Source organism: Temnothorax americanus, unplaced genomic scaffold (assembly GCF_048541705.1).
Source record: "Temnothorax americanus isolate GAGA-0224 unplaced genomic scaffold, ASM4854170v1 Scaffold6, whole genome shotgun sequence".
NCBI lineage: Eukaryota > Metazoa > Arthropoda > Insecta > Hymenoptera > Formicidae > Temnothorax > Temnothorax americanus.
In genome coordinates this window covers 2,131,877-2,151,327 of record NW_027509751.1, presented here as the reverse complement: position 1 = coordinate 2,151,327, position 19,451 = coordinate 2,131,877, and the positions used below count along the sequence as shown (strand labels likewise).

The following is a 19,451-nucleotide window of genomic DNA, read 5'->3' as shown; positions in this document are numbered from 1 at the left end:
TGCGAAAAGTTACGTATTTCTTCGATTATAATCGATGCGTCAACGTCGGTCGCGATAATTAATCGCGAAATTTTTGATAAGATAACATTGGCGTTCTGAACCGATCCCAAATAAACGTGATTAATGTATTCAATTATCAATGCTATACGCCGTAGCGTATGTCGACATGAGGAAGAGATCATTGCCCCGCGCGAAGAAACTAATCTGTCCTCGGGATCGTTTCGTGATTCCTTCGGATCTGCTTTCTTTGTCCCGTCTCGTTTTTTTTTCTCCACGTTGAGCCTAATAAACCTCTTCCGGACCTACGTCTCGAGTTTCTCGACGACGTCGTTCCACGAGCGAGACATAATTAGTTAGGAGACGCTTAATGTAATTTTAATAACTAGATAAATAAACATAAGCATAAGCAAGGCAGACGTAATTTGAATCCGGATGTGCCGACGATGTGCGGCTTCGATAAAACAATGTTAATGTCTCGCCATAGAGAAAAACTGCACACTTCGTCCTGTCCTTGTCGCATGAATTATGCTTGTCTCACCTCTCGTGCCGTTGCGTGCAATGCGTGCGTGCGTGCGTGCATCCATGCGTGCGTGCATGTCATGTTATTTCGTAGTTTATGCAACGTATGCTAATCCGTCGCGCGCAGTTGCGTCGACCGTTCCCCAAATAATGAATAATCAGAATCACTGACCTGTTGGCCACGTTGACTAACAACTTGACTACCACTTCACAATGCTATTAAGCATAATAATCTTTGTTAGGCATAATGTCTCTTTTAGAATTAGTGTGGTTAATTTATTAAATATCCGTTAATTACTATATATATATATATATATATATATATATATATATATATTTGGGACTTTTAAAATTAAATGTCAAATATTTCTGAAAGAAAAAAATGGTTGCGTAATATTTTTGTTCTATCTCCTTCTTTTGTTTATCTGTTTGGAAGATTTTAGATTTTTTGTTAATAATAGCGTGACTTATTAGACTTGCTTCAGCTCTAACACCGATTTCTTTCTCGACGCACCTGCAATAATTTTATCATTAATTCTCAGTTCTATAGAAGGAATAAGGGAAAAGAGAGGAGGTATAAGGGGAAAGAGAAGAGATTTCACGCCTACTTTTTTCCCCATTATTCCATTTGTACGCACTGACTACAATATGCAAACGCTTAGATATTCAGATCGTACGTCTCCCTTACAAGTTGTTATGGCATTTCTGCCGTTCTCTCGAACGCGGCTTCAACTGCAATTAAATACGCCGTGTTTAATTATATTAAAATACTTCTAATGATTATGCACGAAGTTCTTGTAGCAGCAGGTGTTGAAAAATTGCGATGTAAAAAGCTATCTTTTTCTAATCTGACGTATCTGATAATCTAAGAAATAGAGGAACGCGCGAGAGAAAAAATTTTTACATATTTTTTAATAATAATTAGTTTTTTTTTCAATATACGAGCATATTTAATTATTATCGTGCCACTTGAAATACATCAGATTCATCATTCTTAATTTCAATTTATTGCTAATTTTGGTCTTCCGGAAAGGGTCGTCATGAATTTTTATGACGGCGCTGCGCTCAAGGTTTTTAAACTGTTTTCGTTGTAGTTAATAAATCGCCTGTCGTCATGCAATGCGTACAAATTTGCAGCAAAGTTGCGAGCAGAGATATCGTCGCGTTAACTCGCGCAGCCGCTATACGAAGATTGATGGAACGCGCGAGTCGCGAGCACGATCGCGGCCACGAGAACGATCTTACACCCTTGTCAGCGTTATCTAGATAGAGACTCAAATTCGCCATTCAGTTGGACGCGTCGCTATTAATTAATCATATTATTCTGCATGGCGCTCCAGTTTGAAACGAGGCAATCGCTATTAGTATTAAATATCTTACGACCTAACGATTTACCGATCATAATAATGCAAACATTTCTGGCCTCTTGCCAGTGTAATTGCAGTATAAGCACAATTGGCTCATCTAACAAATAATCGCGTAATCAATTAGCCGCGTTGTATGTATGGATCAATGCACTCGATCACAGTCACGATCCAAGCCCTCGCGTTCTTGAGCCATACGCAATTTGTATCTTTAAAAACTTCTGTCACTTTCTTTTTACATGATGTTGTAAACAGAAAGCGGTGATGGTTAACTATTAATCTATTAACCTATTAATCTATTATTCTTAAAATCTTTGTTTTTATTAAGTTTTCAACATTTTAATATATTTTAAAGAAAATTTTAAACAGACGGAATTGGATAAATACGCATGTATTTAACTAAAATATATTTCCAAATATTTTTATATACATATAATAATTACAATATACAATGTATAATAATTTATATGTAATATGCATTATATTCTATATATATAACGAACGCTCTAAGGATGCGTTTTTATTATCCATCGCCATCGGTTAGTGATAATAGCAGCGCATGCATGTCGACACCTTCGTCAGCCATTATTACGATGAGAATGCAAATTTATTAGCGGACAAAACATTTGTTTATTAATTGGGGATATATGACTGCGTCACGACGCATGACGACCCAATTTTTTCGTATCTTTAACTAAGCTTTCAATCTCTGCGAAGGCACGTGTACGTGGATAATGTTAGTGTAATGTTGGTACTGTATTATCACGTAAATCCATATATCCAGGTATAAATATAACTTTTTTAATGATCTAGATTCTAGATGCTCATTGACTGGCTGTTCGCGTTGTCTGTATTAAATTAATGTAAATATATATTCCAAGTTTACAAGTATCTATATATTATAATATATAAAATATCCCACACACACACATATACAGTAGTTAGTAAACGCGATATTTGAAATATATAAAATCAATTATTATACTCAATACGGATACAGATTCTTTCTAGATCTTGAGATTAATTGTATAAGAATAAACGTCGTCATTTCTTTCAATTGTAACTTAAATTGTGATAAGTTTCGAATTAAAAATATCGTAGAATAAAATATACTTGAGAAAAAGAGAGAGAAACACCAAAAGACTGGACTGATAGATAAGATTTCATTAATATCTTTTATTATTTATAATTACTTTATCTCTAATCTTCTAATCAATGTATTGTTAATGTGTTGGCTTATAAAAATAATCATTTTTTTCCTGTTTATTTAATAGAAAATATTCTCTGATTCTAAAACACCCGATATATGCATATATTTGCATGTAAACCTACTCGTGCATGTTCTGGATTTTCTGACGAGACGAAAGAGCAAGCCTTTGGCCATTGTTTACGGCGCTTTAATTAGTCCGCTAATGTGACCAGGATAAAACTACGAGTCCCTTATCTGATATGTTTCCGGCGAATCATGGGAATTTTTCTGTACATGCAAATACCAACGAAAAGGCGAATTGAGTTGTGCTTCCGGAACGATCTCATGTGTGATAAGAATGATCACGCGTGACTAAGGATAGATTTCTTTATTTACTATGCATACAATATTTTTTACATATAAAAATTATTTAAAATATGGACTGGAAAGGAAGGATCTAAAATATATTATTTTTAGTATTATCTTTATTATAAAATTACGTTTTATTAAAAGGAAATGATAGAAAGAGGAAAACGTGTATAAATAAGGTTTTAAAAATAACTTGAAAATAATTTCTTGTTTGCGCATTATGTCATGTGTTTAAATCATTACTTCAAGCGTGGCATTATCTCTTACAATTATCGCATTTTGCCACGATATCTCGAGCCAACCATTTATGTATAAGCGATCTACTCGTAAATGATACGGATCGGCGTTCTAAAATCGGTCACATTATAACTTTAATCGTGGATAAGTAAAACGCAAGCCGTTAACAAGTGCTTATACTTTTTCACACTCACGATACGAGAGCTGCCTAATCACACGTTCCCGCTTATATATAACGTATACGTATTTACGAACGAGCGCTAAATGTATCTGAGATTTATACACTAATATGAAGCTTACACGCGATGAGATCGAGTAACATTCCAATCACGATCAGCGGTATGGCCGGTATGTAATTGTCACGGAAAATCGAATGTTAATTATATTTGAAGAGAATAACAGACTTAGTAATTTATAATGGGGCGAGCGCACGAAACGACGTTCCTTTGGGCGATGTTCACATTTAAGGATACCTCACGCATGTGGTGGTACATATTAGGCGACTTAACGAGTCAAGCGTGCTTAACGGCGCGTTGAGCAGTTCCTTGCGGGATTAACTGGCCGTGCCTAAACGCGTTAATATATTATTGTACCAGGCGCGTACAGAGAAAGACAGAGGTAATTAACCCTTGCAGCTTCGTAAGCAGCCATATTTTAAGGTCCACTTGCACGTGTCTCTTCGGTGACTTCTTAATCGTCCGTACGACTTCATCACGCCGGTGATTTCATTCCGACGCCCTCTTTCTTTTTTTCTTTTTAATCGCTCCGGGTGCGAGTTCGTAGTCGTTAGCTCACTTAGGGCAAGGGTCGAATTGTGCCGCGCTCCGAATTTACCGCTTTTGCGATTCGAACAAAAGTTTCTTTCGTTAAATAAGAATAGGAAATCGATGAAACAATGCCACAAATAAATATTTTCTTATTTATCTTTTGCGAGATTGAACTATCCGATTAACAACACCGTTTATGTGATTAATGATATTTTTGTCTTGGCTTTAATTCTTTCGGAAGGGGTAAGTCACGTTTAATCTCCCGTGGAGGTTTCATGACAGTATTGTGTGGCATCCGTTCATTCGATGGTATGAGTCGTTCTGTCGATGTGGGTGATTCATAACTACATTGTGAGAATAGTAAAGGGTAGCCGAGCACTCCGAAGTGGGAAATGGCAATTATGCAAAATTTCTACGAAAAGAAATAACACACACAGAACAATAGAAAATAACGGAAGGATGTTTGCGATGCTTTTGTAATTCTTACATTAATTTTTCACATGTTTTGTTATTTATAAATATACTCTCATATTATTGTACTTTGTGCAGAAATTAAAGTGATACTTTTTGATTAATTCTATATTTATATAGCGAGCGGTATTATATGCCTGATAATATTTTTTTGTTCAAATACAAAATATAACTTTTAAATGTACTGTAACATTATTGCACTTGGACATTATGTGCACCGTTTTATTATCGAATTAAAGTGGACAAATGACTTGAGCGTCATTGGACGGAAAATGATCGTATAATTAATTTGAATTTAATTAGCTTAATTGGAAATCAATGTTGGTCACGCGACGGGACATTAATCGATAATAAAATTATTACTTTCGTCGTTCAGCATATGGCATCTTAAATTTTACAGTCGCACTATACAGCAAATCCTTCTATAAAAATTTCTAATGTACAAATCTGAAATGCAGAAAGGCATTTCTTTCTTCGTAGTTCTAAAAATCGCATTCTATTATCGATTCCGCCGACCAATCTATCCGGTGTCGTAATAGCCAAACGGACTCTCGGCCGCTTCTCGATTGATTTCTCTTTCTTTTTTCTCTCGTTTCTCGACCCAGCTTGTAACTATCGTCAACAACGAGATTTTGCTGGATTTTAATATCGATTTATCGATCGTCGACTTCCGCGAAGTATCATAAACCCTCGCCCGTTAAGGCGCGGTTAGGACCGCTCGCCGATTTACCCGATGCAGGAAAACCGCGTACATCCTTTTTTCGCTCGCGTTCGTTCCCGCATTGCGCTGCGAGAGTTACCGCGGCTTCTCGCGCAACAGAGAGGAAATTAATCCTAAGAACACGACTTTTTGCCGATGTGAACACCCAAGTGACCACGACGTGCTCTAAACGCGCGAGGTTTGGGTGAAGCAATTTGCGTCACTTTGGTGTGTTAATTTGTGTGTCCATTCATTAACTTTTACCTACACTATAGATGAAAAAGCTTGAATTTATCATAAAGTGAATTTTAGCAAACTTATAGAATAATATAATATAGAAATAATAATGTAGAGCAAGAAATTAGAATAATAAAATTGTAATAATAAGATGTATATTATTTGATGGATTTAATTATTGCGATGATTATATCGAAGTTTACATTTACAATAACGCCTGTCATCATGAAACGTGAGTTAATATGTTCTTTCGGAGCGATATTCATTTTTTCATATCCGTGATTCGATTAGGCTAGTTAACACGTGTATAATGTTGTTCCCCTTCATCTTATACTCACGATTGACTTCGGGTCGACGATTTCGCTATCGGCATGCAACTTTGACAGCATGATGTCGGAGAAAGCCGTTCCAATCTCAGCAAGGATGACAGTGTATTAGTAAAAACGACGGTAAAGGTTCAGAGACGCTGATGCAAACGGGCCCCCCACGCAAAAGGGGGCCCGTGATTCGACGGGGATAAGAATGCCGGCGCGCGCAAGACCCAGCTCGGCGGTTCGGCGGCAGTTTATGAGTCGCGGCGAGCGCGGTCGTAAAGTTTACCATTGCGCGCATAAACCGGCGCGATAATGATTACTACTTCCGCGCGGCGTGTCCCCCTCCGCCGAGAGGAAGTCGCCGTTTCGCGGATCTCGTCGTATCTCATGATCGGCCGTCGTTGAAGCTTTTGTTCGCGACCGAAGCGGGCGGGCCCCATTGTCCAAGTTCTCTCTCGGCGCACTCTCGAAGCCCTCGCTACCTAAACTCTCTCCCGGCACGAAATGCGTGCCTACCACCGTGGTCGCTTACTTTTTTGCCCACGTAACTCTCATTTTGATCAATTTGAGTTTTTTTGTCGGGGCGGCAACCGTTGACTTTACTACCGAGACCTCATCTCCACTCCTCGCCGGCTCGTCCCGTCCTTTCTTCGTCTTCCTTTCGATTCCTTCTTTCTCTCCTTTTCTCCCTCCCCCTCTCTTCTCTCGTATCCTCCTTCTTTCTTCTTTCCTCTCGTCTTCCCCACTCGCACTCGTTGATTACCTTTCTCAGCAGTCTCGCATCTCTTTCTCTCATACGCACGCATACGTTAAATCTCATCTTCTATCCCACGTGCTCCTTCCGTCGGCATAGTGATTCACTCGCTCGCTCACGTTGAGCTTCCGTGACGTCCGGAGTCACCGATAGACGGAGAAGGGTACAGTGACGGATTGTTAGCCGGGGGCGGGTCTGACACTCGGCACTCTTCTGTCTTTAGAGCCGCAGCGGAAGTGCCTCGTACTCGTTGCGAATTTCGTGTTTCGTGTACCTATAAACGCACGAAAAGCAATGATTTTGTCTTCCGGCCGAACATTTTGCTTTACCCGCAATTAGCTTAGTATTGGAGCATTAATTTCAAAGCTAATCGATTCATAAATGAACAAGCGCTTGGCATATATAATTTAAGAATATTGAAGCAATCTGTGTGATTATATTTAATAGAAACAATTTAATGTAGAGTAATATAAAAATGTAAAAACGTATAGGATATTTAATCAATCTGCTATAATATTATATTTTTTGCTAATTAATGTCTTGTAAACTATATATAAATTGCAAAGTGCGTTGCTTTTGCGTTCAATTGCTCGGCAAACTGATCGAAGTCTCTCGTTTGGTTAATCGTAGAATCGTACGTGACCGATCAAGTGGTCTTGTCGATTCGTGCTGTAAAGCATACCGTGAACGGAATCGTGAAGATCGCCGCGCGTTGGACATTCTCTATTCGCTACGGTGAGATATACAGAAGAACACGTGTTGCGTGTACACTGCTACCGCCATACGTGAAACGATAGTTAACAGATTTCTCCAAGTTAATATCTCTTTGTTTTAATTAACATTATATATATATATGTATATATATATATATATATATATATATATATATATATATGCAAGATGTAAATTAACACCTAAAGTTATACCTATACATTTTCTAAATTTAACAAAAAATATTTTTTTTTAAATAGCATTTATATTTATTAATACGAAATTTGCAATTTTTCTGAAGCGTTTTCGTCTAAATTAGGGTAAACTCGGATAAGATGACCATACAGGAAAGATGGCCAACCCATGTTCATTCGATGTTTCATGGCGATCTAGATTGAAAGAACATAAGTTGGCCATCTTACCCGAGTTTACCCTAATATCCGCATTATTCGCAACGTATCCGCAGTGCTTTTTAGTTGGCGATAGCTGGGTCACTCGAGACTCAATGGATATTTGTTAATTTTCGAAGATTACTTGTAAATTTTTTTTACATCGAAAGGGTAAAAATGTACAACTCGAAACCTGATGTTTTTTTACTGCTATTTTATACACTATATTTATATCTGGAGCGATCTCTTGATTATCCAATAGAGTACTACGGATTAACAATACCCGGCCATAGTCCTCCGAAAGATACGTCTTCCAAAGGTTAATAGTTGCGCGACAGATTTGTTAACTGTAAGAAAATACATACACAAGATCGCCGAAACGAGACTTTCCCATTATCGAGTGAGAGAATGGAGGCTGGCCTCGAAGTAACAGCAATAAGTCACGGAAAAGAGTAGTCGATGCTCCCGGAAGTAGAGTTGGCGGCGAATGAGCTAACGGATGGACACCGCGGACTATTATTTAACTCTAATTGATGATAGCTCGCAAACTGTTCCACATTGATGGTCATCGATAATCGCTAATGATTCCGATCTCTAGCGCACTGCTGGAGGGGCACCGCGAAATAATCCTCTCGGTACTCTCTATCTAGTCTATCTCTATCGTACGCGTGATCATCTTCAAGGCACACGCAAGTGTGCATGCAGTGATCGATATTTCGCACGAGAAGTATCGAATATTGGACATAGATATTTTTCTGTTCCTTTAACAGTACCGAATTTAAGCTTCTCACGTCTCTCACGACCTAGTTTAGTGACGAGCGCATATATAAATTCATTATAATGTTAGCATATGAAAAGAACAATATTTCTCTTTATTAAATTACATTATTAAAATTTTTTGTTACAATTTTTTTTATAAATTACTATAATATAGATAATATAAATTAAATTCTATTATGTGTAAAGCCTATTTCTAATTTTTTTGTATGTATGGGGAGATATAAATGATTTTCTATTATTAATATTAAAAATGGAAAAAATATATTAATACAATAAATAACATAAAGATACTGATACTTAGCAAGACAAATCAAATAAGTATTAAAGCACTTTTGAATACCATATGCGTGTTCATACATGTAGTACAGTGGACCCGCGGGTTTTCGAGGTATGAGACATGTCTTGTTTTAACTCGCCACTCATAGAATAGTGCAAGTAATCGGTTAATCGATAGATGGTCTCACGATACGTCGCCATGAGAAGCGGAATTCGCGTCGGGCAAACGAGATTGTTACGTCGTTTCTGCTATTTCGTGCGCGGGCGGGAGGAGGCGAATGACGTGTTACGGAGGTAGTTAACGGAAGAGTCCTCAGGGCTACGTACGTACGCTCAGGCCTATTGGTCTTTCTCTCTCACGATGAGAACGGAAAAAAAAGGACGGACGTCGGTGGTACAAACGCACCCGCGGTGATGATTAACAGCCGGGCCCGGCGCATATCTCTCGGGCCTGACCGGAGAGGGTAATCGATTAATACACGATATCGAGCCCGTGCGTTTCTCTCGCGGCCATTGTTTGTTGTTAATTACACTGATACATCTAATCGACAAGCGAGGATCGGCTTCGACTATGATTCGGCGATTTGACCGGTCGCGGATGCGGACCCGGGCCTCCGACCCGGTTCTCTCCGAGATGTAAATGTTCCTTTAATGCAGATATCTCGGCGTCGCTGTACCGCGACGTCGAGATACCGGGCCAACGGCGGCATTGTTTGGTAACATTGTAACATTGCACCGCTCGTTTATATCTGCGGCGGGCATCGAATCCGGCATTTTAATTAATACAATATCGACGCGTCACGGCGACCGGTTTCATTACGGACGCGAATATGAAGCCGAGAGTCCTCGTTATGACATTTATATGCGAATGTATACTTCGCACTGATACAACGCGCGCAAATTTAGTCATACCGTTCGTAACACTTTATTCGTACCTAATATATATTTTTTAAATTAACTCACAAGAATTATATTATCTTTAGGCGCGAAAATGAGTACCTTAGAGATTACATTGAGATTATTGACATTATTATTAATTATTTTAGTTGATGATAAATACACCGTCGATTTCTCTGTATCATCAAAAATTTCTTACGATTTGAATGCACAATTTTCACAGAAACTTATATGCTTTTATAAAAATGATTCAAAATTCATTGCTTGTCTGATATTTACAGACATGATTATTATGTACTGAATAATATCAAATTTTTCTACAGTACTTAATAAACGTATCTTTTTACACAATTAATAGTATAATCCATTCTTTATCTTATGAAAAAGCAAAAGGATCAGTAAGTTACACGTCATGAAATTTCTTTGTGAATACTAACACGTAGGCAAAATTAATATTCCTACTTATACGAGAATATTGGACAGAAACTTATGATACACAGAAGTCATTGTGTACTTCGGTCAATGTTTATATCGATATATATACATATAACATACATACCATCAATAAAACTCATCGTCAGGCAGTTAAGTTTAGTGTCTGTGTAGTAGTGCTGTTGAAAACATTGTGTCAGCAGTGTGTCTTTATCGTGTTTTTAAATAATTTCGGATAAATGACACGAAACGATTAATGATCAATCGCTGGAATGCATTGGTAAGCAAATTCTTTTTCACGTATGTTTGTTGCGTAATTATTTACCTTTCTTCCATTGCTATTTTTTGATTAATTGATCAAAATGTCCAAATTGTTTTACACATATGTCAGAATAATCTAACGCAGAACAATCTAATTAATTTTCGAGTTATCGCGTTTGATTGTATCATGTTGTGATACTGTGCTTTTATATATACATATAAAGGTCATAGATAATACTCGGTAAGATGTTAAATTGGGAAAAATATTCCTGATTCGAATCATATTTTCATAAAACGCAACGAGTTTGTTTTAGCATCCAATTTATCTCCGACCTGCTCGAGGTTAGCTGTTAAATTGCCGGTTAATTGCGCACGCTCGCTCGCAAGAAGGAGCTGCGTTTCGCCGATGGTGCGTGGCCAAGCCCCAAGTGTCGCGTTAATTGCTGAACGTTAGGCAGGCTCCTCCCTCCCAACGTATAGATAGATGGATGGATGGATTACTTAACACTTGTCACGCCTCGCTAATTAACATTCAGTCATCTCCCTCTCGGAAGTGCTGCCCCTGCCCCTTCGCCGCGACGATGACGACGCGACAGGTGGAAAGTCGTTTAATATTTATCGACCATCGCTCCCGACCCCGTTGGCACCTTTGGGGCCCGATACACGCACCGGCCACGGCCCCGGCCCCGACCCCGGTTCGCTGCTCAATCAGAATTCGTGATGGCGCGCGACGCTTCACGGAAAATATTAGAATACGACGCCGTGATCGCCGATTAACGACAGATAAAACGGACGGGTGCGGGTGTCTCCTCTCTTTCTCTCTTTTTTTCCTCTGCGACTGTCAACGTTGCCTGGTCTTGACAGGTTCTACGGAATTCCAGATGCAGAACGTTTCGTCCCGTCGAATGTAATCTGCGCGTTCGATCGCGACCGGGTGTCGGAGATGTGTACATTGTTGAATGCATGCGTATGTACACGGTAACTAATGAACGCGCGCGCGCGCGTTCAATGCCGTGGCATTGCTTAGCTGACTCTAATATTGACGACGAGATTCTCTTGGAAGATTGTCGCAAGATATGTTTTGTTGGTTGGCACTTTTGTTGGCCGCTTATCTGGATGACGAACGCGCATGATCGATGCAAATAAGTGTAATAAAAATTGAGCGTATTTTATTTTAGCAAATAAGCGTGCGCAGATAAATGTAATATTGTCATAACTATAACAAGAATTATTATTAGTCTATTAGTGAAAATTCGGCGACTTCCAAGTTTCTCGTCTACTATAGATTGCAATTTTTTTTAAATTCCCCTGTTAACTTAATCAAATGCAAGTTTATTTTTAATTAAAGTATATCTTGGAAAATTACGAGAAAACTGTTTTAAATAAAATTTTTATATATAATTGTAAAATGAATTTAACAATATAAAAATTTCCATATTTATAACATGCGAAATTGTGTGTAGAAAGAAATCGTATTTTTGTAAAATAATGGTAGTATGGTCGCGCGTTACTAAATTTGCTTGTATCGCGGAGTTAATTAACAAACTAAAACATTTGATACGGTCAATGCTTGAATGGTTGACAGCCTGGGAAGACCGTGTCCCATTGGCGCTAATGCCGAGGCTAATGACTATAGAAGTCGATGTCATAATTGAGAGAAAAAAGATAATGCTGGTATATCCTATATGAAGAACGACGTTAGAAGAACGGTTATGACATAATTACGCAAATACGTCGTCTTATTTCACGCATCATTCATTTACCCGATGCTTCGGCCGGAAATTAGCGGTTACATGTTAACGATTATAATCGAATATATTTAATGATAATGATGAAACAATTCAATTAGCACACCTGATAAACATCATCTGTTCATAACGATAACTAGACAGATTGTTTATACAGTGGAATTAGAGGAAAGGAGCTTGTTTAGATCGCCGTTGAGTTTACAGAATAATTATGGAAACCGCGGATTCTCGCAAGTGGGAGGGATTTTAGTGATCCTCGATCGATATGTACGCGGTATGTACGCCACTGCAACGTGATATCTAATGAGGCTATTAACACGCTCCGCGCCGTCGAGGAAACTTGGACGGGCGTGCGTTTATGACAGCCGATGACCTACCTAGCGGCTTCCATTAGAGCCGCGTACGAGCGCCTTGAGTGAGACATTTACCGACTCCCGCCGAGCCGATCCCTCGGCTTTAGCAGGTGCCCGGCCGTCCACCGCGCCGAGGTACCATTTAAAACTTCCTCGCTTTTACGCACTGCACTGGCTGTACGCGCGACGCGTGCCTCCGGGCCCGGTCCGATCCCGGGGCCCAAGACGCGCGACGACGCTATTAGCCGGCTTGGCGCATTAGCGGGCAACGTGCGTGAGGATCGTCGTTACGTAAGTTCCCCATTACAGCGCGAATTACAAGCGACTCTCGTGGCCGCTTTAGAAATCACTTACAGTGATCGGCTTACCGGCGATCATGGTGGGACTCGCGGATTGGATAAATTATCGCTGGGAATTTTCTATGTACGTATGCAAATTACAAGCGGGAAGGGAAAAAAGGCAGCCGGCTCGCTTGAATAGATCCGCCGTCGCGATTGCGCCGAGATTGCGTCGATTATATCGAGTATGAATCACGATCGCATTGCAATCGTCATGGATGAACGAGCTTGTCGATGTGCGTAGCGCTAACTTCTTGTGTCATTGAGCGGATGAGAATTAAAAATCAACTGCAAAATTATCCGCGGAGGCTTCCTCTATGCGACGTGACGCGTGTAATTTAATACATATTGTTTCCTTCGATGTGAATTCACTCTCGGGACTCGCGATATATGCATGCATTCAACCTTGTTGGCTGGACAATCCTTTCGAAATGAGATAGGAATAGAGTTATTACTCTGCCGGCAGTAAATGATAATTATTCGAAATTATGACAATTGGAAATCACGATGATGGTTCCGCGTATATCACAGCGTGTAATAGATCATCGAGTTTACATTTATCATGAATATTACTACCGTAAGATAAGGTAACGTTATTATGAATATTTTTTCTCTGACACTGTCTGAATAATTTCAGAATTTTATTTTAAGAAGTTTTTTTTTATATCTGTTCGATCTTATCTTGTCTTACGTTATCATTTATCAAATGTAATTAATAATCGCGAGACTCTCTCTATGGAAATACACATTATGCCATGCGATGTTCTATCTCGATCGCAGCGGGTGCCCTTCAGTGGCCCAAAAGGCCAGCTAGCTAGTACGAACCAAATACGAATAATTAATCGCCCCACTTACTACGGTCGCGGAGCTATGGCTAATCGAATGCGAATGCTTTTCTGTTGCAGATTCGTGCGAACCCGTTGCGGAGCGACCTTACGGTGAGTGACTCACGATCTCAATTTCCCAGAGATTACAAGACCGTACTTACGCTACTGTAAAAATCGTCGCGGAACCTTCTATTCAGTATCTTCCGTGAAAAAAAATATCCTCCCTATTACGCAGTCTGTGCGCTTCGAAACGCGTTGACTTGACTCGCCGTCTCGACTCGCGCAATTCGCTTCCATTCAGTGCCTCATTCGCTGTTGATTTCATACAACATTGCGAAATGCCGATGTAACGCCGCTGGGTGCCCGTTCTCTCTCTCTCTCTCTCTCTCTCTCTCTCTCTCTCTCTCTCTCTCTCTCTCTCTCTCTCTTTTTTCTTTCTCTTTATGCCTTTTTTACAGCGCGCACCGGCTCGATCGTGCGCCTATGCAAACACGTAAATTAGATCGAATTCTCGGAATAATTACCTCAAGCGGAAAGTGTCGGCGGTCGACTAGTTTTATATTGCAGACACACTAGACCTGGCAAAAAGCGGCTCAACTGTTCTCAATTGTAATAAGTAACATCCGTATTTTCATAAAAATAGTGAGAATAATTTTTAATTGGTAAAATAATTTTGACCAATTTCTCATACATTTACATACAAAATATAAGAATAATAAGCTAGTTTTTATAACGTCATTCGATATCGGATTAAAAATTCAATTTTTTATGATTTTTGTGTTTTTTTTCACAAGCATAATTTTCGACTTTGAAGATTGGCTTCGTTCTTCCTTCTCTTAGTACCTTCCTCCGTCGACACTTTCGTATTCAAGTTCAATGACGATGAATCCGACAAGCGAATCCAACGACGGTCGGAGAGATGTTTCGAAAAGCCGTCTATCTCTGGGCGTGATATCAAGTCGGGGGCTGTTAGGAGAGCATAAAAAGCCGCGTTGTGCATCCGGTCGCGTCTCCTCTATGCCAGAAGTCGTAAAATTCAGCGTTATGCGATTCGGGGCCTGTGTTTTGTCCCCCTTTGGAGATTATGATTATCCCAGCAGTGGCGGCAGCCACCGTGGCTAATATCACGCAATAAGCACGCCGGAGCCCAAGAAAGCAACGGTCTATCTATCTCTCTCTCTCTTTTTTCTTTCTCTTTCTTTTTCTCATTCTCCTGCTCTCTTTCTCGCTCTGTCTCTGCCTTTGGCTTCGTTCGTTTTCGTCCCTCGGTCTTCTCTTCTTCTGTTTTCTTCCTACGGTATATAATATGTGCCACCAAACCTGATGGTGTAAACGGTCATCCAGTGGAAACACGTGGATGGTCCAGGACGGAGGAAGAGAAGGCCATCAAACGAACCGCGCAGCCTTGCGAGGGCATTCTAACTTTCCTGAAGCGACTCCATCTTCACGGTCTATCGTACGTTTGAGAATACAGAGTTGCGGTAGTTGACTAGGTGTTGCGTCGCTGATGGTGGCGGAATGTCCTGAGGGTCTATTGAGTTGTTCATATCTTAGGTACAAAATATCCCATATGATAACAAAACGACTTCTTCTCTCTTGTCTATATTATATTTATTATATACTACCTTCTCTCTCTCTCTCTCTCTCTCTCTCTCTCTCTCACACACACACACATTGTAACTTTTTTTTTAAATAGGAAGGATTTCATCTTTATTAGAAATTAAAAATTATTCATAATAGAGTATTTCTAGACGAGCGGACGCCGAAGAATTCTTGTTCGGCGGGTAGTCGAGGTGGTTGAGATTTTCGGGGGTTGCCGAATCAACAGGTTCCGGTTATGAGAGTGTAAAGCGTTTTGAATCTGACCCCTCGAGGGGCATGAATCCTTGGGCGCGAATCTCGATGTAGGAGAGAAAAAAAGGGCGAATCTTGTCCGTGGGGGGTCGTGTCAGACGACTGCTCTCCCGATCGGTGAAATTGCGCGCGTGTGTTACGCGCACATATGTATTAAACGTTGTGGGGGTAGTCTGCCGACCCCACGCTACGGGGGTGGCTGACAGCCGATTAGGGCAAGACGGGAGAGAAGCCGAGGGCCCCCACGGAAAACTTAAAATAACATCGCTCGATCATCCGAGTGTCTTCGCAGACAGCCGACGACGCCGTGCTTCGCCATTCAAACGTTTACCATCCCGTCATCTTCCGTTGCTTCCTGCTTTACCCTAATCTTCGCCCGCGAGTGTTCTATTTTGCGATCAACCTGTCTTCAATTAAATCGAGCTGTTTATTTACATGTTTATGATACATGTGCGATAACAACAGATCTTTCGTTAAGAGATTATATATTACATAAAAGAAAATTATATATATATATATATATATATATATATATATATATATAGTCATTTAAAATCAATCTTTTAAAGCGTATATTATTTACAAATTTACAATGAGTTCCATCAATTATCTCGTAATTTATTTATGAGACACTAGCAAAATTATAAATTTATTTTTTACAATTTTAAAAGATACATTTATCTATATTGGTTTTCATTTATTCGCACATGTATATGTGTAGACTTCGACATTATTAAACAAAAAGAATGTAAGATGAAACTTGGATTTTTCGCGTTCGAAAGATAAGAGAAAGATATCGCCGAAATATTTTTAAGTTGCTTTGACGTTAGTCAAAGAAAATTTACGAAACAGTCAGAGGTTGAGCACCTCTTCGATGCTCATTACAGAGCGTCCCGCCCCCGGCGGCGGATAATCAGAGTGTATGGGGGAGTGAGGGGGGCGGGGGCGGTGGGTGACCTCGCCCGGGGCCTTTACTCTCCTCTTCTTCGCCCTGCCACTTCCACGTCTCTTTACTCTGTTCTTCCTACCTGACGGAGTATGTCTTTCTCTCTCTTTCCTTCTCTCTATTCTCTCGTCTCTTTTCCTCTCGGCGGTATCCAAGTCCTTTCCTCTCGACGCTTTCGTCTACCAACTACCTGCGAAGGTGACGGAACAGCAGCTCAGTTTTACGAATTGCGATCCCGTCGGTACTTTACATTCGGTGTACATTGCTTTCATCTTCATCGCCTTACTTTCTATCGTTCTTCTTCGAAATTAGAGGAAGTTTTATCTACGTGTACCTTATGGACTGAATTATTTTACTTAGTTTTACCTTGCATAAATGACAAACTGAAATATTTATATTAATTTCTTCTTAACAATAATAATATAATATAATGTAAATTGCAATTGTTTCTTTATATAATACTAAATATAATTCCATTATTTCCGGGAGAAACATAGAGTCTGTATAAGATGCCGTCCGGTTGTTGCTTGTAGAACTTTTAGAAATCGTAGAATTTATGACAGAGATAAGTGATTAACCAATCGCACCATATAGAATATTAGATAATTATCTAATAGTTTCACTTATATAATACGATCATTTATCTTGATTTTATTTTTATGTTATAAACATAAAAATTTATTATCACGAAATAGTTGTTGTACAAATACAACACTTTCAACAGAGCAGCCGCGATATTGAGCGCCTCGATATTCCCGAGATAAGAAGATTATCAATGGCGCGAGAGAGAAAGAGAGACACCAGCTATTTGGCTGCGAATAATAATGATTATGGGCAGGTACTCTCCACGAACAGGAAATGGCGTTGCTGAACGTCGGTGGAGGTAGAAGGTGGAGTTTTTTGATTCGTCTGCGACGACAGCGAGCCGCACGCGGTTGCCTTCCTTTTTCGTGGTTCATTATCTATGCAGAGTCTGGTGAAGAGAGCGCGGGTCAAACGGGACAGAAGGGAAGGAAGGAGAAAGGTCCGGGGTCAGGATTCACGAAGAATTGAGAGTTTCGGGACACGCCGCTGAATAATTGGAATCCAAACAGGGGACTCGGTGCTCCGTGCGGATTCTCAACCTGTGGATCCCACTATTATCCTTGGAAGGAACGTGTCCGCGTAAGGATTAATCCTACGGCACACACGATGTTTCGACGCATCTAAAAACTGGTATCGAATGGAAGTGCCTTGCAATCCAAGCCCGATCTAATTTGCAAAGAGCGCGCGCGAGAAGCGAGCGGACCCTCCGCGCAGGGGCATCTGTTATACGGTTCTCGCAAGCGCGATCAAAGAAATTTCTTCCGCGAACACAGTAATTCCACTCGTAGAATACTGGTAGAGCCGCTCTCTCTCGTCTCCGCTCCGATCTTCTCAAAAACTGTACGCACGCTCCTCGAGCGCATTTCCGAGAAATTTTATATAACCAATCGTCGTTGCCTATTCACAGTATACTCGTTCCCTCAGGTTGTCCAATACGCGATGTACTGATCTTTTCGCCGTTACGTATCGGAATGTGACGGTACTACGATGATGCTCGATCGCTCGTTTATCCCGTTATTACGAGTATTCTTTCTTTCCCTCGCGAACGCATCAGCCACCGACCTATCTCAAACTCGTTCGATGGGTGTGCAAGAAAATATTGATGCCACTCGTCTTTAGAGACTCCTCACGCATCTCCTTTTGCCTTCTCTAAAATGGTCAAGAAGGCTGAACTGACCGGGGAGGTAACGTGCGGTCAAGATTCTGCCCCGTTTAGGGATTGACGAGATTCATCGCAAATTACTGATCTCAATGACTGGCGAAACGAAGATGACTTTATACGTTAATGAACGTAAATTTTATTCTGAATATGAGTTAGGAAATGAAATTTTGCTGACAGAATCGCGTTTCACATTCGCGGAGATCCGTGTAAAGTTGGAGACTGCACGGTAACACGCTTCGACACGGCCTCGCTCATAATTTCTTCGTAATTATCCTCCCTTATCTGTGCGTGTAAATTTGCATACGCGACCGCAATCAGGCACGTAGCGCGTTATTCAGTATCTCTCAGATAGCGGCGGAGGAATGCGTGAGTTTCCGGAATCTGTTAACGAGCGAATATGAGAAACGGCGTCGTCCGTGTTATCTGGACCCATCTCCAGGGCGAGCGATGTCCATTCACCTTCGTCACCTCACGTCAGAAAACGCGTTGTGACGTAGTTCGTGCGGGCAGCATCCCGACACCTGCAGACGATGTTGGGTCTGCCGTCACTTTGCCGCGAAAACGGTGGCGCCATTCAGGCAATCGTCCGGCCCCATTAAAGAATCCAGACGCTACTCACGTCCCTTCTGAAAAAAAGGCAGAAAGGACAAGAAAAAGTTGATTCGACTGCCGCATTAGTTCCCACCGTAGTAATTGCCCGTGTCCTACGCAAATTCCTAGATTGCTGCACTTCCTGGAAACAGACCTAACAGAACATAGATATATATACGTATCCATGTTTGGTATATTTTGCCGCTTCTCGCCAGAAAAAGAGGGGGAGAAAAGGATAAAGAAAGTGCGACTGGAGAGCTAGACGAACGGAGGAAAGACGCTTTTCTTTCTTCGAATATTGTTGATAGAACGGCACCACCGTTTTATCCGTGAACGAGCGTGCAGTTCGATAGAAGAAGCTTTATCGCGCAAAATTGACT

At 40.4% G+C, this 19,451-nt stretch overlaps 1 protein-coding gene across 2 annotated transcripts in view; it reads left to right on the top strand.

Annotated features, from left to right (window-relative positions):
• LOC143905003 (uncharacterized) overlaps positions 1-19,451 on the top strand; it is a 128,802-nt gene that overhangs the window by 12,330 nt on the left and 97,021 nt on the right. For both annotated transcript variants that reach the window (XM_077420080.1, XM_077420079.1), the window contains exon 2: positions 14,012-14,044. In XM_077420080.1, the coding sequence (XP_077276206.1) occupies positions 14,012-14,044 (33 nt within the window). The remainder of the gene's footprint in view (positions 1-14,011; positions 14,045-19,451) is intronic.